The 22,598-nt window shown below is 41.6% G+C and overlaps 2 protein-coding genes across 3 annotated transcripts; one reads left to right on the top strand and one right to left on the bottom strand.

Moving 5' to 3' along the window:
• Positions 1–165: 165 nt before the first annotated feature.
• LOC103462540 (mucin-5AC-like) lies at positions 166–9,733 on the bottom strand. Of its 2 annotated transcripts, none has more exons than XM_008405411.2 (8): positions 8,631–9,733; positions 7,656–7,759; positions 7,110–7,578; positions 6,939–7,031; positions 6,819–6,855; positions 3,292–3,363; positions 1,966–3,207; positions 166–805 (listed from the first exon to the last, which is right to left on the bottom strand). In XM_008405411.2, the coding sequence occupies exons 1-8, from the start codon at positions 8,727–8,729 to the stop codon at positions 528–530; spliced, it is 2,394 nt and encodes a 797-aa protein (XP_008403633.2). In that variant the 5' UTR covers positions 8,730–9,733; the 3' UTR covers positions 166–527. The 2 variants fall into 2 exon arrangements, with proteins under 2 accessions (XP_008403633.2, XP_017159629.1); XM_017304140.1 differs by having other exon boundaries at positions 166–808; positions 8,631–9,731.
• A 2,283-nt stretch (positions 9,734–12,016) lies between these two features.
• LOC103462539 (transcriptional repressor CTCF) lies at positions 12,017–20,771 on the top strand. Its single transcript, XM_008405410.2, has 13 exons — positions 12,017–12,177; positions 15,989–16,255; positions 16,340–16,522; positions 16,620–16,992; positions 17,100–17,270; positions 17,478–17,611; positions 17,701–17,821; positions 17,907–18,056; positions 18,185–18,345; positions 18,429–18,611; positions 18,698–18,857; positions 19,423–19,572; positions 19,657–20,771. The coding sequence occupies exons 2-13, from the start codon at positions 16,010–16,012 to the stop codon at positions 19,905–19,907; spliced, it is 2,283 nt and encodes a 760-aa protein (XP_008403632.1). The 5' UTR covers positions 12,017–12,177; positions 15,989–16,009; the 3' UTR covers positions 19,908–20,771.
• The last annotated feature ends 1,827 nt before the right edge of the window (positions 20,772–22,598 follow it).

Below are 22,598 nucleotides of genomic sequence, written 5' to 3'. Positions count from 1 at the left end.
TGTGTGTGTGTGTGTGTGTGTGTGTTTGTTCTTTGTGTCTCTGTCTTGCCCTGTGATGAACTGGTGACCTGTCCACGGTGCAATAATGGATGTATGATGTTTCAGGGAAATATAACTAACTTCATGTACAAAAGCAACTTTAAAAAAGCTTAAGGAATGACTCAGTGAATTGAATAATCCATTTAATAGTCATAGCTATGTCTCTTTTCCATCTTTTGTAAACATCATGTATTTTACCACAATAGTTTTCTTATAGTACATAATCATACGTGCAATGCAAAATCTCAACAGAAGTTAAAAAAAGGACAAAGACACTGCTGGATTTGTTGATTACATCACACCAAGAGGATCTCAGTTCTTTGGTCCAGTGGCCCACTCTTAGTGGTGTGCTGCAGTAATGTGGTGGTCCCTGTCGGAAGTGCCATTGATAATCTCTCCCCCAGCCTTCCTTACCCCTCGTAGCCTTTACTGTGAACTCTCCTGTCTGTCACAGTTGTTGGTCCCATGTTCAGCGACTTTATTATTTTTCACTTATCTCCTGCTGACATTGTTTTCTCTTGCTCTTGAGCCTCATTGACTGTGTCGTCTCTGCTCCTCTCACCCTCTGCACCCGGGTCGGGTTCAGAGAGGGCGTTCTCCTCTGCTCTCACACTTTCTTCCTGCACTTCTTTTCTTGTTACATCACCGTTGTCAACCAGTGGTTTGTCACTGTCACTTTCGCTCTTCTTCTTGCCGTGAGCATCTTCCTTCTTCTCCTCAGAATCACCTGATTTGGTCTGTTTGACCTCCTCAGAAGGCTTATTGACTGCTAAAAGACAAAAAAATTCAATTAGACAAACAACTACCTACAGTATGTACATTAAGTGGAACCATGTGAACGGTTCTGACAAAAGTATTTATGCCCCTTGAAGTTGTCCACATTTTTGCATATTGCTGGTCTCTGGTCTTCATAATCCTTTTTTCACCAATGACCTATAAACCTCTGAGGCCTTCATAGAACTGCATCTGTACTTAGAGTTAATTAAAGGTGGGTGGTATCCATTTACTAATAAGATGACCGTATACCTGGAAAGAAAATTATTTTTTAAAAACTTATAAATGACATATTATGCTTACAAAACATGTTCATCACATTTCTTGCACAAAAATCATTCTTAGATTTCTGTCTGGTCAGTTCTGCCTATTCTAAGCTTCCTTCAGATTGAGCTATTTTAGGGCCTCCTGTCACTTTAAATCCTAATAAGATGCTGCTGGCTACGCCCCCAAACTCAATGTTTACGTTCGCACGTAAAAATGGCTGCAAACAGATGCACAATTATACAAGGTACATCTTTGAAAAGCATAAGTAGAGCCTCTTGAACACCCAACAAGAACGAAGCGAGTGGTTTTTGAATGGTAAGTAAACAACAAAACACTTGTATTTTCCAGCAGCCATTTTAACAGCGCATGCTGCGGTAAAACCAGCTGACCAAACGTGCTTTAACTCAACTTGGATGCTAGGTAATTGATTGCGACTTAACCATCAGGTGGTGTTTGAACTACATTTACTTATTGCCAAAAATGTCGTGTTTTGGTTTTTTAGAGTAAGACCCAAATGGAAACAAAAAAGTGCAAAATGTGAATTTTGCATTATAGATCCCTTTTAAGAGCCCTTTTGTTTTGAATTGGCACCATTTAAATCTGGTGAATTGAAATGAACTGAAGTGATTTTGAAAGTTAATTAAGAGAATTGGATTGTGTTCATTCAAAGGAGGTTGAATACAAATGCACATTAAACTTTTAAGATTTCTATTNGGGGGGAGTAAAAACCAAGTGATCATTTCCTTCAACATTTAAATTATCCACTACTCTTCACATAATTTCTCAGTAAAATAAACTGAAGTTATTAAAGGTAATCTGAAAACAGCCGAGTGGGAATACATCTGCAAGGCACTGAATTGCACATTTACTAAAATAAAATCTTACATGTGTCTGTTGTGGGTTTTCCTGGTCCTTCTCCTTCCCCCCCTTCCTCATGCAGCGTTTGTAAATCTTTATCCTGGTGCGACTCACCATCAGGGGGTGCTGGACTGCTGAAGCGGCAAGGAGTGGCACTTAACTCTCCGTCAGGGGGAATCGTGAAGACTGGATCTGACCCAGTTATGTGTGGGGAGCTAATTGCAGCAGCGCCCGCCGAGCTGCTGGTGGAAGTGGTGTCTGCGCGGTTTAAACTGGTAGCAGTGGAGGCGGTGTCTGTAGGGTTCGTGTCACTGGAAGAAGTGGAGGGAGCAGAAATGGGGGCGTCTGACTGGACGATGGCAGGAGAGGAGGCAGAGTCCATGTGGTCGCTGGATGGTGGGCTGAGGGTTTCATCAGCTGTGGGAGGGAGGGGAGCTGGGGTCACAGGGGAGGCTGAAGTAACGGGGACACCGTGTGTATCTGCGGTTGTAACTGCACCAGAATTGGGAGGATGACATGTAGCTACAGAGGTACTGGGTGGAGTATGTAGGCCTGAATCTGACACGCTGGTGGAGGAAGAAGAAGCTGCGGTGCTGACAGAAACATCACCTCCAGCAGCTGAGAGAGAACCATTTGGCTCCAGGGAAGTTGCCTCAGTTGGTAGATTTGTTGCTGTTTTAGAAACTGGGCTCTGCTGGCAGGGAGCTGAACCAGTTTCCAGGGTGGGGATGGAAGAAGTAGTTTCTGTTTTTGAGGTGGAAGTAACTGAAGGACTTGGGGTTGTGGACTCTGAGGTGGTGGGTGTAGCTGAGGCTGTGCCAGGGGGCTCAGATGGGGTAGAGATGCTAGTAACTGTGGAGGTGGGAGCTTCAGTGACAGGAGAACTAGATATAGGGACTGAGGCTTTCCTGTCACTGGCTGTAATGCTGGTAGGTGTTGTAGTTGCTGCAGCAGAGTCCACTGAGTCAGTGCATATCTCTGTGTCAGTACATGAGGAGGAAACTGTGACACTGGCTGAGTCAGGGACTGAATTAGAGATTGTCGGTACAGAAGAAGAGGTGGTAGCAGGAGCAGACGGAGCAGCGGCCAGACTGGGCTTAGTGGGCGTGTTTGACTCTGCTTCCTGAATCTGTGCTAGCTCGTTCTCTGGCGTATTGCGGCCTGATGTTGCGGGAGGCGGAGCTGGTTTGATTACTGGCTTTGGAAGCAGAGCAGGCTTCCCAGCTGCCTCATGTGCCGACAGACTTGCCCGAATTTGATGCCGGGTGTCTGGAAAGAAAAAGGAAGGAGAAAGTCATCTAGCTGATTGTAGCAGGTTAGGAAAGAGGCTGAAAATGACTAATTGTGATTTACCTGAAGATGCAGACATAGTCCGAGGTTTTGAGAAAGTAGAGGGTGGCTCAGGTTTATTATCAATGATGGTACCTGAAGCGCAAAGACTTTTATGTCATTTTAAAGGACAAATAAAGCACCACATTTCACACTGAAGCAGGTAGATTTTGATTCCTTAACTCTTTAAGCCTTATACTAGAAAAGATAGTCATGATGACATACGCTATTTCAGATTTATGTTTTATTTCTGTATCATAACAAGTGCATTAGCCATTTCATGATTGTGTATTTGACACATTTTTCCCAACCAGAAGGATATGGGTATTACAGAAATCCACAATAAAAAAAAATAGCCCATGTAATTACCCACAAAATATACCTGAAAACCTAAAGCAGTAAAAAATTTTCCCCACAATTTCACTCTCAGCATTTTAGATAAACTATATAAAGAGAAGTTGGTTGCCTACATGTGGCAGGGAAATGATGCTCTACGAAAAGATGTCAGAGGATGGATTCCAATCGCATCAAAGATTTTATTGAAACAAAAATTGCATAGCATCAAAATAAGCAGGGCACATTGATGAATAGGAACCTTTGTGTGTCTTCGACCATGTGAGTGTGTGCAGATAGAGTAGGTGTGTGTGTTAATCTTTGACCTGGAGGATGTGATTTACCATCTTTGGCTGCTGAAGACCCCAGAATAGCCATACAGTTGACAGATCACCCAACACCCCAACCCAGTTGTACACTCCCCTGTGATAATGCCAGAGCCCATAAGGCCAATCCCGCACCAACAAGCTCTGCTGAACTGGCGAAGGCACAAGGCCAAGAATAACAGGGGTCCATGCAATGCTCCTCTCTATTGTTTGCATCGATGTCTGAGCTACTGTGAAATTTCTCAAGTGGATTAAAATGGGGGTTGCAATTAGGGTGTTGGAGGTAATGGTTGGGCTTGCAAGGTGCATCATCCGACTCCCAAAGACCATGGTGTTGTGTGGGTATCCCAAAGAGCAGTGGTCTCAAACTACATTCCTCGAGGGCCAGAGTCCTGCAACTTTTAGACTTTAACTAAAAGGTTAAACTGCCTCTCTGCCACAAAGTCGAGCTCTACGGAGCTCTGCTAATGAGCTAATATTCGAGCTGATATGCTGAAGTAGAGAGGCATCTAAAGGTTGCAGGACACTGGCCCTTAAGGACTGGAGTTTGAACATATAGAGAAGATGGCTGCTGACATGTTCCAGGACATATTTACTCTACAAAAAGTATATCTGAAGATGGTATCCTAATTGCATGATTGACTTTATTAAAGCCAGATTGCATCCAGCTTCAAAGTAGGCAGTCTACGATGATGTAATATTAACCTGTGTATGACCTTCTACCATTTCTATTATATGTGTGTCGGTGCAGAGTGGTGCAGTTGGTAGCGCTGTTGCCTTGCAGCAAGATGTGTGGGTTCTCTCTGGCTTTCTTCCACAGTCCAGAAACATGACTGTTAGGCTAACTAGTTTGTCTAAATTGTCCTTAGGTGTGGGTCTGTGCATGCATGGTTGCTTGTTCTGTCTGTCTCTGTGTTGCCCATCTCCAGGGTGCACCCTGTCTCTCACCGATTGACTGCTGGAGATGGGCTCCAGTAGATGGATGGATGAGTGTTGGTGTGTGTAAATGGTAGCATTTGTGTTGCATAGGTGTATGAACTAATTTGTCACCTGAAGGTGAATAGTTGTGTGTGGTAAGAACGACCTGCCACCCATCACCCAGCCCACTGGAGCAGCCGGGACTCAGAAGGACCAGGTGGACCATTACTGCTCCACCTGGTGGGCTATCCCCTGGGAGGTTAAGAAGGATGGACACCCACCAGAACCCCACACAGTCCCCACCGCCCATTGGCAGCCAGACACATCCCCAGAAACCATAGGCCACCCAGTGGCAGTCCACTTTCTGGGTGTGATCAAGCTTCAATTCAAGCATGGTCCCGTTGAAAGCATGTAAGAGCGTCTTGATCCTAATATGTCCCTGTAAAATGAAGTGTAGTGTTTATGTCTAAGGCGCATTAAAATTGGGATATGGGTGCAAAGTTCTGCATAGTGCCCCACCCATGCCTGCAAGGCCCATTGTCCCACCTCCTAATACCCTAATATGAGGAGTTACATATGTTGGGGAGGAGGGGGTGGCGCAAAGGGCTGGTACAAATCCCCTTGGGAGCCAGCTCACCAACTGGAGCAGCCCAGTTAATACAGGTCTTTTTACTACCTTTTTTCTATAATTCATTTATAATTAAGCAATTTTTTTGTCATAAAGGCTTATTTTTAAATGCTCAGTTCAGTTTTTAAGGTTATCTTTGCCAAAACCGTTTCATATCAAGGACTTTTCTTCTTCTAAGGTGCCTGTAGCCATCTAGAATTAGGGCTTCCACGAGAGGGCAGAAGACAAGGATACAATCCAGTAATAGCTTTTTGAGGAAAGTACAAACTTAATTACAGATGTCTCAGGAATACAATTCTGTAAGACAACGATTGTTGCCTTGCAGATTTCCTCCATTATTATTTTTTTTTACACTTGAATGTTTCAGATCACTAACCAACATGCCCCAATGTAAAAAGAGAAAATACTCTCAACATTAATGGCTGTGCCATTCCTGGCAGCTACAAGTGTGATCAAGTGTTTGCTAAAACTGTTTAAGAAAAGAAACTGTAAAGTCTTTTATAGTCTTTTTGTCCCACTCTTCCTCTTGGAGTTGTTTAAATTCAACCAAACTGCAGGGATCCAAGTGTGCTTAAGTTTAATGTCAAAAACTGACAGTTGTAAATTCACCTTCAGGATATTCTTTTGGGAGAATATCCATAAATTATGGCAAGGTGTTCAGGTCCGGAAGCAGCAAAGTCGCCAAAGACCATCATATTGCTTTCACTATGTTAATTTTTTAAATCGCAGTGCTAGTTTCCAAAATGTTTCCCTTTTGTCTCATCAGTTCAGTGAATATTTCCAACATGTCTTTGTCTTGAAGATGTTTTTTTATATGGCGTTGTAGCTCTCCCATGGATACGATTGTTCCCAGTCTCTGTGATTGTTGAATCAGGAACACCAACTTTACCTGAAGCAGGTAAGGCCTGCAGTGCTCAGATGTTGTGATAAATTCTTTTCTGACCTTCTGGATGAGTCTCCGATGTGCTCACCAGCCTCATGATTTGGTTTTCATTTGTTCTTGAATTTCTGTAAATTAATAGTGTGCTGTGTTTTGAGCTCTCTTAGCCTACTTCGTGTTGTCAGGCAGGTTCTTTTGAAGTGATTTCTCGACTCTGTGGGTCGTGCAGTAATCAGGCCTGGGTGTGGTTATCTTTGGTTGATATTAAAATGTGTTTGATGATCTGAAACATTTAAGTTTGACACAAAAAAGAAAAACTGAAAAAAATCTGTGAAATATGAATGTTTTTACAATACTGTCCGTGTATTAAAAATATACTTTTGGCATAATTGACTTAAAGGTCATTTCAGCTTTATTAACAATCAGGAGGAAAGAATTAAAAAATGCCGTAGATGATGATACATACCTTCAGATTCAGCCTTTTTCATTTCTCCTTCTTGATTCTAAAATAACACAAATAATTTAACTCTAATATTCATAATTCCTTACTATATGTCAGATAGTTGAGGCATGCACATTTACACACCTGTGTGTCTCCTGGAGGAGGCTTGGAGACCCCAATACGCTGAAGCATGAGGTGGAGTTTCTGCTCAAAGCTGTGCTGGCCTTCAAACTGTTTCTGAAATCAGCAGAACATGACTGACATTCAGATGGTTTTACTACAAAAGTGGAAGAGTTGAGCTGCAGCGCTGTTCACCTTGGCGGTATTTCTGGCATTGGTAGCTCCTGCTGCCGCTGATCCAGACAGCAGAATGAGCGACTGGGATTTCCCCTCCCTGAGAGCTCGGCGGGGAGGCGCTGCCTCGCCCCTCAGCGGCGCGTCACCGGTAACCTCCGTCTCCTGAACAGCTGCCTCTCCAGTAACGGCACTGGGATGAGCTTTCGCTTTATCCTTTTCATTCTCCTTGTCGTGCTCCTTCACCCGCTCCTTCTCCTTGTCTTTCTCTGACCTGGCAACCTCCCTAAGAGGTCGGATGAAATCGGCGATGGAGGCTTTTTTGGGGCGGCCCTCCTGGCTCGGCTCTGACTTCAGACCTCGCTTCCTCTTGAGGGTGAAGAAATCTCCCAGTTTCCTCCTGAGAGTTTTCGTCGGTGGAGGACAGGGAGCGACAGCGCTGGCAGGAGCCACTTCTTGCTGTGTGATAGTTTCCTCATCCTGCTTGGTCCTACACAAAGAGCCTTACATGTCAGCTCTGGCTGCTTCTGTTCACACTAGATCATTTAGCTACTGAGCGATACTCACAGCGTATCAGTGGGAAGTACTTTCTTTGTAAAGAACTCCTCCACGCCTTCATCCACTCGCCCCATGTGCTCAAGAACTTCATTTTCACTCTCAATTATCGTCTCCTAATTATAGAAATTAGCAGATCCCAGCAATCACAAACTGTATCACATATAACTTTACATTACATAACAATCACCTCTGAAAACCCACACACTCTGGCAGAGCTGTTCTTCCTGCCTCAACGCACATTTTTCTCTTTTTTTTTTTGGTTTGATTTTCTCATCCATTTCTGATGGAACCAGGCCTCCTGGGAGCCAGTTGCTCAGTAACGTACAGTGATCGAGCAACGCTGGGTTTTATATCCAGAACGAGCGCAGCATAATTCATTTTGCCAATAAAGGTAACGCGATATTAAAATTGCTGCTATGCAGAGTTGCATTACGCTGATCATGTCAACATCTGCGCCCACAAGTGGAGATGAAAGTCAGGAGGTTGGCTGCAGAACACGAATTTAGCAGAAGTCACCGTTACGCGATCTTCTGCCGGGGGGATTGGGTGAATTTTGTCTCCATGGGAGTGACTGCATGTCTACAAGCTGCTGAAGCTCTGTGACAACATGACCAGCTCAGTGGGGAATAGATGCACTCACTCAGCATTTAGAGAAATGTACAAATTAAAAATGCCTAAAGCCTTTTTTTTTGTATGGTTTCCTTTTTTTTGCAGGAAGACGCTGAGACCAAATTCCCACTCGCCCTCATCACCATCTCATATGCACACAGAGAAAAGAGAGTGGGTTTTTCAAAGAGCAAGTGACCGGTACAAAGGGACTGCCTAATTCAAGCAGGGACCAGGCATCTTCTCCACCCTTCCCTTCCCCCTGCCTCTCCCCTCTGTACCCTCTTCCATCCTCTCCCTCCCTTCCATTTTTCTCCCCTCTCTCTCTCACACACCAACCATTTTATCCCAAACCCATCTGATCCTCACACACATTACCTGCGGTCTGCTGGGACGGTAGTTCAGTTTTTGCCGGTGGGGTCTCGGTCTGCTCTGGGTGTAGTGCCTGAGAGCTGGTCCGCCCAATGGCAGCTCCATTGGGGAGACACGGCACGCTGCTGCCGTGGCTCTGTTGCTGAGGCACGGTTGCTAAGAGCACCAGCAGTATGTAATGCCTCCACAGTGGTGGGAGGGACCAGGCTGGCTCGACTGACAGATCTGACAACAGAACCTCGCCTTTCTCTGCCACCGCCCCCCCACTCCTCCCCTCCCCACTGCGAGAGGAAAAACCAGGAGGAAAAGATGGTGATAAAACAAGGAGAGGCTCTGACACACACAGAAAAGTCGCCACTCTGACACCTGCTTCATCAATGCATCCCCAGCTCTGTGCATCTGCATCCTAACCGCCACTTTAAGCAGGAAACCTCTGAATAGACTGCGTGTTCTGCTGTTGCTTATGTAACAAATTAATAATTTATTTTATATGCGGAAAAGATGCTTTGAAGCAGTAATTGACAGGCTGACCTGGCATTTCTTGGGTGCTTTACCACTGAAGGAACCTGCGATAAATGGGCTGTGAGGTGTAAAACAGCCAGTTGCACAAGTTGTTCAGGAGCCATAAAACACGACACACGCCCACAAGCACCAGTTCCTACATATTTTAGTCCCAGTGCCTTTTTCTCTGGCGGCTTGAATCTTGGGCTTCACGGGAATTTTGTCGCTTGCATGGCTGCTGAACATTTGATATTCAAACTAGGAGAGATATTTAGACATTCAGGATATTCATCTGAATCATTTCTATATGTGGATCGCATTTCTTTGCCATTTGCTTCTGCGACTATTTACACAAATGAGGGGAGCGTCACAGGGACTGTTTCTTTTCATCTTAAACTCCCTTTTCAGCCCAGAAATAACTTGTTTTCATCTAAGAAATCCCACATGAAATGTTTTCCACATGCAGTAATATGCCATCACCTATTTCAGCGCCAAGCTGCAGGTATAATAATCCTGCACCGTTGGTTATTGTAACCTGGAGGCAAGTTTGAATCATTGTTTTCTGAAGCTTAAATGCATTTAATGTTAATTAGAGCCTGTCTGTACTTGTAATCCCCAAAGATTGAATCTAATAAAAAGACCAGATGAGACTGTACTTTCAACTAATGAGCAGGAAGAACTCCTGCTGACTAAATATTCTCATGGGGAGAAAGAGGAATGAAAATTTTTAAATGTAACCTTGTACATTTACTTTAAAAAATGTGTCTTAGAGAAATTTGTTTTCAATGAAATACAGCACTGCCTGTGCATCTGTTTGACTTTGAGAATTTAAATTAAATAACACAAACAGTAAATAAGTCAGTAAATCAAAATGTACAAAAAACACAACCCCATAAAAATAAATGAATAAAATGTAAAAAATGAGAAGTCCAAATCATAGGAATACTAAATCAATCAATCAGTACAATCTGTATCTATCAGCTTCAACTTGATGACTAGAGTGAGAATTAATTAAAAGCAATTTATTTCACAACGTTGTATTAAAAGGTGACCAGGGACTGATTTATTTGTTAATCAGATTTTTCCTTGCAGCAACATGTTTACAGTCGCCACACATTTTTGGTACACTGCTTACTGCAGCGGCCCAATAGTTAGAAAATATAGTTGTGAGACTACGCATAAAAACTGTGATGGAGTAAAATTGCTCTTCAGGTTGTGCACACTCAAAAAAACAAACATCCGGCATAAATTAGATTCATTTTTTCCTTCTTTTCCTTCTGATATTTCTGACGGCTTGCAAAAAGTAAAACGACTATTAAAACTTTGAACAAAGGATGCTTCATGAGTATCATTTTGTTTTTAGGTCACTTTGGCACAGACTGCAGATGAGCCTGTGTTTCTCTTTCTGTTCTAAATGTGGCTGATATTACAGAGCACAGACGTTCACCTTTCCCTTGCAAATAGTTTTAGATAGAAATGCAAGTTCCATGTGGCAACATGCGTATAAACATAAATAAAATCCACGCCATCAGATTGGTACATGGTAGTCTAAGATTTGCTAATGGACATAATTTGGTTAAATAACCAAATTATACTGTTGTTTGAGTTCAGTGAAGTTGAGTGTATTCAAATAAAACTCTCCTGTTTAAAGTGCACACAGGTCCCAATTGTTTATAAAATTGGAAAAAAATATATTTTATATTTTCTATATTCTCATTTGTTAATTTTTATCTGCAGCTTTCTGACCAATCGCTGATTACCAATCTTTTAAAAAGCCTGACCTGCTGATTCCAAGTTTAGCCCATACCAATTTTTTTTGTCTGAAATGTTGTGAAATATAGTTATAGAACGTTGCTGAGTTAGCAACAGTGGGATAACTATTGTTGACTGCAAACATGCAGACATGATCTGGTGGAATGGTTTATCAGTCAAACCTTTCTCACAGGAGAGAAGAGGACAGTGGTTGATATTTTAAACCTTTGCCAAGGTATAAGATTGGTGTATAAGATCGGCTTCACATATAAAAATTGTCTGACCACCAATCTACCAAAATTAAGAAAATTGGCACCGATAAATTGGTGCACCCCTAGTGTGTATGTGTATCAAGTTGGGTTGAAATAATTTAATTCAAATAAAAGCACTTGTATATTGTTACAAGTACAAATAACCACTGGAATTTTGTTACCTCATTGGGTTTTATTACTTTTACATTTTTTAAAATGAATAACTAAGAAACTTACCCAGAAAACTCTCGAACCAAACATTCAGAAGTGTGATTAGAAATGAAGTTAAGGAATCCTGTTCTTTTTGTACATAGTGCACCGCAATAGCCTTAATTCACATCCCATATTGTGCTGATCCCATCTATCTATGCTTGCACTAAAAACACAGATCAACATGTGCTGGACATTAAAGGAAATGTAAAATCAAACTGACATTAAAAACCTCTTTCCCAAGGAAAACATAGTCAAGATGGGCAACCCTTGCATAAACCTGTTTACATACTGTAGTGCACATAAAACAGTTTTCTAACGCTTTAGTTTTAACTTTTGTCACTTGCGTGGTTCCATATATTTCAAATTTATCCCATTTCTAACAAACCTCACACTGCCCTCTTGTGGTTAACTTTATGTACTACTCCAATCTAAGTCACTATTTTGACTAAGCTTTGAGTACTTGTCTGGGGTAAGTTTATTTACACCAGAACTGATCTGCACATGTTGTTAGAGCGCTTTTCGTCCCCCCCCTCCCCCCTCTAGCTTCTGTTGATTATAATAGTCGTGTCGCCACGCCCACGCCTCATTTCAAATCTGGCGCCCATAACACAAAGTTACGGCGGGGCCACTCCCCTGTACTACCTCAGGCCGCTGTGAGCGCGCATGCGCGCTGCTTCTAATGGACCGCCATTTTGTGTTAGGCCTACTCCTCCAAAGCGGGAGAAAATTAAGAGCTCGGCGCAGAGCACACACCACCGTCTGCTGCAGGATTGAGAGGAGCAATCACCGGCGCTGAGGTTCGAAGTGACTACAACGGGGAAAAGAACCAGCCTGTAGTAAGTGAAAGTATCATTTTGCCTCCAAACAAGGAGAGGTTTTTGTAGGAGCCGTCGACGGCCTCTAGGTGTCACGGTAGGGCTTACCGTCCAGGCGGCTGGCGGGGGGTGTTTGTCTCCCTCTATCGTTATCCAAAATACACTAAATGCCTCTATAAACCCCCACTAGGTGAATCTGTCAAGTATGTTTGAGGCTTCCAGACGAGATAATTGTGTATTTACGTGGGGATGGTTGTATTTATCGGTATTTCTGATTTAAGTCTTTTCAGGCCTGACGTCCATCTTATCGTGCCCTTTGTTTCCTGTTTTCAGACGTTGTCGCGCTTCCCCACTTAAACACAGCGAAGCTTAGCCAAGTTCTTGTCTCGAAACCCAACTTATAAATTATTTCAGATCAAATAAAAGCAAACAGAAGACGGGTAACTTCTGGTTTTTAAAAACGGATAGATGAGTGGCTGGGGGATTGGCTGATCGACAGATTGTGATTGGGAAACCGTCAAACCCCATCAGTGTCTCATTATCACCGCAGGAAGACGTGAACTGACTGTCGTTTTCCATTTTTTTTCAGTTAAACCGTCGGATTCGCGGTTTCTTTGAAACTGCACTTTATGATCACGTTTTAATCTGAATTACTGTAATTGTATTCGCTACAACTCGGTTTAACCTGCACTCCAACATGACCTCCATTATTTTTAGTTTTGCGCGCTCCAACTTGGACTACTTAGGTTATTTGTTTTACATTTTTAAGACGTGTTAATACTCACCCAAATGTGCTGCTGAAACTACTGCAGCGGGAAATAGCGCTCCACGTAAAGTAAAATACTTTTTACATTTTAAATCTGTTAATAGTTGATTTGCACTGATGAGTTTTATTTTTGTTTTATCTGAGCTGGTAAAACAACAATGCAGCGATTGTAAAGATGCTTTCAGGTATTGGTAGTTTATTATGTTGTCTCAGCATTGATTTGTTGAAAGTCCTTTTGAGTATTTCAGCGCGATCAAAGGGCAAAAAGGCTTGTGGTAATTAGGGTTGTGTCGTGTAGATGTAGGGTATCGGCGATATAGACTTAAAATTTAAATTCACAGGTTAGTCAAACTTATTCCAAATGGTCGTCTACTTCTGTACCCAGTTGCAATAAATAGTTTACTGTTAATAAATTGTGTTGCATTGTGTTCAATGTTTTTTTTTTCTTGTAGAATAAACACGTGGAAAAGTTGATGAAAGTTATAGTTTTTAGTATAAATGCCTATGCTTCGTGCCCATTCCTGGGTTAAATTCTTTGTTTTTGTTTAACCTTCTTGCTTATAAATGTTAAGAATATCAGTAGATCACATCCAAATGTTTTTTGTTAGAAATGGTTCACTGTGTAACACGGAAACGTATTCTTGATTTACCTTGAACAATTCTCATTCTGTCAATTGAGATTATTTTAAATCTTTATTAGATTAAAAACAAACTGGTTAAGGTCTGGCAGATGCAGCTGAAGCCCATAAACTTTGCTGTGTCTGATTTTTGAAGCTGGAAATGATGGCACTTTTGAGGTCAGCACATTTTTGTTGCAAGCAGATGCACTTGCTATTTTTATCTATTAATAAATGTGCAAACACATTTTTCTCCACCTTATTTTCAAGTGCTCAAGTGACAAGCTCACAAATCGATCTTAAATATTTGTGGCACTTGAAGTGTTAATTGGTTTATGCCTATAACTTTTAGTTTCAGCCGAACTAACTCAGGTCTGCTCTGCAACTGCTAACGTTCCCACCTCATGCACAAATGTTAAGCATGTAAATGTGTCTTTTCATGGCTGGCATCCTATATGCACCAGTTTTTTAATTATGTTATTCTAAGCAACATTGCTGCTATTATTGGATACACTGATGTCTGATTAACTTAATTACTGCCCCACATCGTACAGTTAATTTCAGACATCTGAATCAGGCCTGTCTAGATTATGATTAATGAAAACACAAATAAGTATACCTTAGGTTAAGATAAACCCAAAAGTAGGAGGGAGAGAAATTAGGGATGCAAGATATATCGACATCAGCATCGGCCCTCGAAATAAAACTGTGCCAATATTAACAACCAATAGTTTTCATCTATTACTGTCAAGCCTGGCGGCCTTACTAGCCCCGCTGCCAGGCTAAGCGTTGCTTGTCTACGTTTTTAGGAGGAAAATATATATATATATTTATATATAGGGGGAAAAAAAAAATATATATATATATATATATATATTTATATATATATATATTGATATATTTTTTTATTTTTTTTATTTATTTATTTTTAAAGCCGGGCTGCAAGCGTCTCTTTTGCTCTTAGTATTTCACTACCAGAACAGATTTATTCCTAAAGGATAGGTTTATAATACATAGGTTTATAGTTTATGCATTTAAACCTGAACGCGCACGGACCAATCACACAGCTGGCGCCTTTGCGCTTTGCCTCGCGCGCTGCCGCTGCTTTACCTCAGCAGGATCGCGCGCGCCTCCTTTCACTCAAACTGGACACAGGCTGACCTGTATGGATATTTACATCAATTTACTGTGAGGAATTATGATCCTTAGGAGAACTCTAGGTAAGAGTTTAAAACCCACCGCGTTAGCTCTGGTTGCGCAGCTCAATGTGAACCGCAGGAATAACTTGTAGCGAATTCAGAGGTGCGTGTTGTGAAGTGGTGAGAATGATTTATCTTTGTGAATGAACAATTATATGGGGCGTTTACATCTCAACACGCTACCCAGCGTGTGGCTCTATGTCTGTCTTCCCTGTAAAGTTTATGTCTGTGGCCGGAGCGTTTGTGGATAATGACCATCGCTAACCTCATTATGCAGGTTCAGCCCGGTGAGGAGCTTTCGCGCCCTCCGGTCTACGCATCACTCTGATTTTATATTATTTTATTATTTTTTTTAGTATTTTTTTTCTGGTTACACTTTGCATCAAACCATTTCAAATGCGCTGTCTACTTGGAGTTAATGCGCGCGGCCGCACGGAGATCTGGGGGAGAGGGGGCTTTTGCTGCTAAAAACATCAGGAGAACAACATATAGGAGAAGGGAGTAGCTAAATTGGCCAGCCTAAAAAGCAATAATTGCAGTTTACTAATTTGTGTAAATTCAACGATTAAACTCACAGCATCAGATTGTTGCTATGGTAACAAAACAATCTAACTATAAATATTGTTCTTTGAAGTTTTACAAAGTATACTTGCCAGCACCTTAAAATCTTGTAATTAAATTTTAAACAATTTAAAATCATTTAATTTATGTATGCCTAAACAATTGAATCACAGCATTGATAATCTCACTAAACAATTGTTACATTTATGTATCTGTGGTCTGATTTAAAATATTAGCGTTTATGAGGGCCTGATGGAGCTGCTGATTTAATTTGGATTAAACAGAAGTGCAAATTTGTTGTTTTTAGACTAGCTGTGGGTTTAAATAGCATTTCATTGGAGATCTTTTCCTGTAACATATAATTGCAAAGTAATACTTTTACATTTCCTGTAAACTTGGCATCTTTTAATACAAAAACACGGTGAACCACCAGGCTTAGCAAGTTTTCTGGGGGATTGTTATTGGTATTGTTAAATATCGGTTATTAACGGCAACTTTATCGTTTATTAATGACAACGTTAATATCAAATATCAGTATCTGCCAAATTTTTCATATTGGTGCATCCCTCCGAGAAATGATATATTTATGACATTGGGATCTGAATTGACAAAGTATAGACTTGAACAGCACCTCTACTGGGTAGTGGTTGGTTTCCTTATTCCTAACCATTCCAACCCTTTCTTCCCAGAGCGTTGGTTAGCCCATTGCCATGGAGGGCGAGGTCGTTTCCATGGAGTCGGCTCAGGCCGCCGCCCTGGCCTCTGATGGAAAGGTCCTACCGGAGGGCGGAGAGGCTCTGATACAAGCGGCGCAGGGAGAAGTGGCCGGTGACATGAACATGATGGTGATGGACGCTCTGGATCCCACTCTGCTGCAGATGAAAACAGAAGTGTTGGAGGGAGGCGGCACAGTGACGGTTACCGGGGGAGACGAGGGTCAGATCATCACACTTCAGGTGTGTACAGGTGACCAACGTGGGTTGTAATTAACTTGACGTGTCGTGAGTTGTTTAATTGTAGCTCTGAGCTGTTCTCTGCAGGTGGTGAATATGGAGGAGCAGGCCGGTGCCGCATTGGGTCTCGGTCAGCTTCAGCTGGTCCAGGTCCCGGTCACAACAACAACTGTGGAGGGGCTCCAGGCCACTTTTGTTGAGGCGTCAGGAGCTAATAAGGATGCAGAACCGGTTATCTGTCACACCCTTCCTTTGCCCGAAGGCTTCCAGGTGAGAAATGATTTCCTCCTTCTTTTAAATCCATGGTGTTGAGATTATTATTCAACAGCTTTGATGCTCTATACTGAATATTTAATGGTTTGTTTAGGTTGTAAAAGTGGGAGCGAATGGTGAGGTGGAGACTGTAGAGCAGGAAGAGCTCCAAGCGGCTCACGATGAGCTCCAAGCAACACAGGAGGAGGAAGAGGAGGATGAGGAAGTGATTGAACCTGAAGCTGCTGTCCCTCAGCAAGAAGACCCAGAATGGTCAAAGGATCCAGATTACCAGCCCATCACTGCTATCCGCAAAGGGAAAAAGGGCAAAAAGAGCCGACTTCGGTATGCAGAGGGAGATCGGGACATGGATGTTTCTGTGTACGACTTTGAGGAAGAACAGCAGGAGGGGCTCCTGTCAGAGGTCAATGCTGAGAAGGTCGTGGGCAACATGAAGCCTCCAAAGCCCACCAAGATCAAGAAAAAAGGTCCATCTTCATTTCTAGCACTTGAACAGAGGGGTAGTTTCCTACTTACATTTTGGTGTCTATATTGTAGTTTTACTTTTTTTTCTTTTTTTTTTGTCTGTTCTTAGGTGTGAAGAAAACTTTCCAATGTGAGCTCTGCAGCTACACCTGTCCAAGACGTTCTAATCTGGATAGACACATGAAGAGCCACACTGACGAGCGGCCGCACAAATGTCACCTGTGTGGCAGAGCCTTCAGAACCGTCACGCTGCTGAGGAACCACCTGAACACACACACAGGTATAATGAGACAAAGATATTAAAATAATTATACTTCATCATCAGGTACCACTTCTAGTATTCATAGTTACTGAAGCGGTAAATCAAGTGGTTCTGTCAAAGCTGGATTAAACGGCATATGGCAAATTGACTGTTGACTACATGCATAAATATACAAATGTTTGAAACCAATACAGAAAAGTTTATTCTCATTTTCTTACATTTTAGGCACCCGGCCACACAAATGCACAGATTGTGACATGGCCTTTGTGACCAGTGGAGAGTTGGTGCGCCATCGTCGCTACAAACACACACATGAGAAACCCTTCAAGTGTTCAATGTGCGACTATTCCAGTGTGGAGGTACTTAGGTTTATTCAAGGGTGTCGCATTTAGTTTGTAAATGTATTTACTTGTACTGTGAAGCAATTATTTTAATTTTGTTTTCATAGGTGAGCAAGTTGAAACGGCACATCCGCTCTCATACTGGGGAGCGGCCGTTCCAGTGCAGCCTTTGCAGCTACGCCAGCAGAGACACCTACAAGCTGAAAAGACACATGAGGACACATTCAGGTAAAACACACCTGGCCTGTTGTTTTTAACCCGTTTGCACGTTTTTGCAGGGTATCATAATATTTTTCCTTCCTTTGTGTTTCAGGGGAGAAGCCGTACGAGTGCTACATCTGCCACGCCCGTTTCACACAGAGCGGCACCATGAAGATGCACATTCTGCAGAAACACACAGAAAACGTGGCCAAGTTCCACTGCCCCCACTGCGATACGGTGATCGCTCGCAAGAGCGATCTAGGTAAGTCCTGTCAGGATGTAGGAACAAAATCGGACATGGTGTTGGAATCGGTTCTCTTCAGAATGAGCGACTTTAGGTTGTGTGGCGTTTCCTCTCTAATAATATTAACCTGGTCGCCTTTTCTGTAGGTGTTCACTTGCGGAAGCAGCACTCGTTTATCGAGACGGGGAAGAAATGTCGTTACTGCGACGCCGTGTTTCATGAGCGCTACGCTCTGATCCAACACCAGAAGACTCACAAGAACGAGAAACGTTTCAAGTGCGACCAGTGTGATTACTGCTGCAGACAGGTGGGATGCAAACATCCGCTGCCTGGAGTTAAGACTTTACATGAAAACTGCCAATTGTAAGATGTTGTTGTGTTGTCTTGCAGGAGCGCCACATGATTATGCACAAGCGTACACACACAGGGGAGAAGCCATTTGCCTGTAGCCAGTGTGAGAAGACTTTCCGTCAGAAGCAACTTCTGGATATGCACTTCAAGCGTTACCATGATCCAAACTTTGTTCCCACTGCCTTCGTCTGCAGCAAGTGTAGCAAGACCTTCACTCGCAGGGTAAAACGTGCTGAGGTTTCAGTGTAGCTAGCCGCTGTAGTTTGTCCGGTGGCTGTCAGAGATTTAAAGTTTGGTCTGTTCAACAGAACACAATGCTGCGTCACGCAGAGAACTGCATGGGTGAAGCTGGTGGAGACGAAAATGGAGACCCGTCTCCCAAGAAGGGACGGCGTGGCAGAAAGAGGAAGATGCAGAGCAGAAGGGATGATGATGATGATGATGATGACGACGACGACGAAAACACTGGTACTTCAAACTTTATTTTAAGATTAAGCTTATGTATGTGTTTATGTTCTGCACATTTCACAGCTCAACCACAACAACATACACTGTCCTCCATGTCAGTTCTCATGGTGGACATGAGAATCGACTTGCTTCTCTTTCTGCTCGCTTCTTTTTACTTCGTATCTTAATACTTTCTGAAGCGCTGCCTGGTTTTTCTAAGTAAAACTGCTTGATAGTATCCACAAAACTATTACACATGACTGGTTAGTAGTCCAGGACCCGGTGGCTGGAGAACTCATTTATTTAAACTTTTATTAAATTATCAAAATATATTAAAAACTGTCACAAGCCTCCTTTGGTTGTTTAGAAAACAGAAGGTGAAGTACACATTTTCTCTGAAAGATGCATTTTTAGAAATTTAGAAACTTCTGTTTGTAAGCACCACAGACATTTTTTAAGAATTTAGTTTGATGTTTTTTTGTTGTTGTTTATAAAGCTCATTAAAATGGTCTCTGTAACTCTTCATCTAACTAATTAAAATGTGTCCAGACATCTGGGAGGTTTTAACAGGCCTGTTTTTATGCAGAGGGAGAACTGGATGAAGTAGAAGACGAGGAAGATGAGATGCTAAACGAGATCGAAGTCGAACAAGCCGAACCAGTTGTCCCAATTCCTGCACCAGTTGAACCCCCGGTGAAGAGGAAACGTGGACGCCCCCCGAAGAACAAGCCTGACCGTAAGTTTCCCTCTCGTTTTTAAGACATTCACCCTCGGACATTTCACTCTGTAGCACCAGATCCTGACCCGGGTTTCTTTGCAGCCGCTGCCATCATCCGTGTGGAGGATGAGGTCACAGGGGAGGTGGATGACATCATCGTGAAGAAGGAGGTCGGTGCGGAGCAGGAAGAGGGCGCCATGGAGGAGGTGGTGGTTGGCGGCGTCAAGTCGACTATTCAGTTGGAGGAGCTGTCTCAGGTAGAAGGAGCGGCGGCGGCGGAGGTGCAGATGAGCGAGGCCCCACCCAACGGAGACCTGACCCCTGAGATGATCCTCAGCATGATGGACCGATGATTTATGTGAAGGTGGAATCTGTAAAAAAAACAACCTCCCAAACCTTTGGTTAAATCTTTATTTTAATTCTTGGCATTTAGGATAACAAAACCTTGCACCATGCACAGAAAACATCACTGTTATAATTTAAAAAAATGTACTTTTTAATAATGTGTCGATAAAGACTTGGGACAAGCGGGGGAGAAAATGTTAATAAGGATTTATCAAACCAAAAACAAATTTTAGTACATTTTAGTTTGAGGTGGCTGTAATTTGTTGCAGTTTCTGTGGGTGATTTGGTTTACAAAAGTAGAGTGTGTGTGTTAATCCATATTAATTGTCTTCAAAAATATCTGGATGAGCTTTTTAACCTTTTCTAGGACATTTCTTGCCATTTTAGGCTGGTATATAGAGTGTAAATAGAACCTGAATATTTAAAGCCCAAATTGAAAAAGGTAATTGTACGAACAAACGACTGTCTCGGATTACAGCCACTTCAAATTACAAACCATGAAATATCTTGATTTTTTTTTTTTTCCTTCCTATGTGGTTAGTACAATTTCTTTCTTTTCTTAAATCATATTCTAGTTTTTAAAAGCTTAATAGACTGCTTATCTCATGCTCCTTTCCTGCTACTGTAATACCTGTAGAAGATGTGTATGTACTAAACATTGTCACAGATGAGTGCAAAGATAAAAACAAAAAAAAAACCTAAATAGTTTTGCTCTCATGTGTAGTCATTCCACATTAGGTTAATGTTTTCCTTTTTGTACTATTGGCGAAGCTACGTAGCAGCTTGAATGACCTTTTAATAACTGGCAGTTGAGAACAGATGTATGACTGTACAACCAATAAAAGTAGTCATGGGACTGATTGTTAAGTTTCTGCAGTTGTAATGATCTATATTTTTTAAAGGAACTGGTTTGGCTCTGCTGATATGTTAGTACGGTTGCAGCAAGAATTCACTTGACACATTTTGTTAAAATTGGCTGGCTGGTTGGGAAAAAGCAACAAAATGAAAAATGTCAACATATTTTGCTTGCAAATATATTTTATTAAATTGGAAAGCCTGATTTTTGCTTTGTTTATTTATTATATGACAGATGAGTGGAAAAATGTGCCTGAGTTTTAGCTGGGCTTGAGGTGCATCCTGTTTTAAAGACATCTGGAAATGTACAAACTCAAAATAACTCAATAGTTCTTTACAGGTCTGGATAAAGGAGAACAAATGAGAAAAAATAATTGTATTTCAACATATTAATCCCTATTCTGTTTAAATCTTGTTTGTCCTTTTCTTTCTTTTCTCTTTCTGGTCCTCTTCATTTTTCAGTCCTTCCATCCTTGTGTCCTTTTTATTCTTGTCCCTGTTTTCCTTCTTTCTGCTCTGCCCTTCATGACTTCAGTTCCCCCATATCTGTCTCTTGTCCTCCCTCCTCTTGTGTCCTGCTTCCCTTTCCTCCTTGTCCTTCACCATTTTTTCTTGTCTTTTGTTATTCATTGTTGTCCTACTTGTCTTTGCTCCTCCTTTCTTTGTGCTCTCATCTTGTTTCCTTCCTTGTCATTTATTTTCCTCCTCTGACTCATCACCCTTCCTTACTGTTTTTTTTTTTTACCCATTTCCATATTTGAGGTCTGCAATTTGTAGAAATGGCTCAAATAATTTCACTATTTTTTAGAAAAGTGGTAATTCTGAGTTAGTTTTTACATGAAATATATATGTAAAAACTTAAACTTGCTTTTTATAAGCATAACTGGCTTGATTTTCACTTGTCATGTGCTTCATGTAACGTGTCACATGGGCAAAGCAAGTTGAGGCCAATTACAAATGCTTCCACTAATCAGATATACACACTTTGGAAACACTTTATTTGAAGGGGTGTGCATAAGACTGACATGACACCACCTGTCATGAACATAAATCAGTCTTTATGAATGTTTATGACAGATGTCATGAAGTGTCATTCGGTAAATAATGACACTTTTAATGCAAAGTTGCTCTAAAAGTTGCATTAAAAGTGTCAACTTTGCCTGATTTAGTAAATTATGATAATTTAATGCAGAGTTTACATTTTTAATGGACTTTCAATGCAACTTTTAGAGCAACTTTGTATCAAAAGTGTCATTTACCGAATGACACTTCATGACAACAGTCAAACATTCATAAAGACTTTAGGATCATGTTTATGTTCATGACAGATGTTGTCATGTTTATGACGGTGTCATGTCAGTCTTATGCACACCCCTTCAAATAAAGTGTTACCCACACTTTTATTTTTTATGTTCTGAGAGACATTTCAAATTAGATTTAAATTGAAGTTGCCTTTCAGTTATTATTCCTATTAATTTACAAGAACAGGAAAAAAGCATCAGTTTTTATAAACTGATTGTGCTTCTGGGATACTAATTCCATCTGAGTATTTTCACTGTAAAAGTTTAAGCAGAGAGAAATGCCTGAGGGGCCTCCACTGAAGTTGACGTCAAACCTCAAGTGTAGAAAAATACCACAAATTTCATAATGATTTTAAATAAAATCTTTTAGTAAGAAACATACAAATCCATCCAAGTCAGTTTTATATTACTGCTGATGAAAAACCTTTGATAAAGTGATCAGTAACAAGTGTGACCATCTTCATAAAAGCATGTTTTGGTAGTTTGCTTGTCAGGAAGCGTACATGTTAACACTATGCCAATATGGAAAGACATCAGCAATGA

This window comes from Poecilia reticulata, linkage group LG3, assembly GCF_000633615.1.
Source record: "Poecilia reticulata strain Guanapo linkage group LG3, Guppy_female_1.0+MT, whole genome shotgun sequence".
Taxonomy (NCBI): Eukaryota; Metazoa; Chordata; class Actinopteri; order Cyprinodontiformes; family Poeciliidae; genus Poecilia; species Poecilia reticulata.
This window is presented reverse-complemented; position numbering and strand designations above follow the sequence as displayed.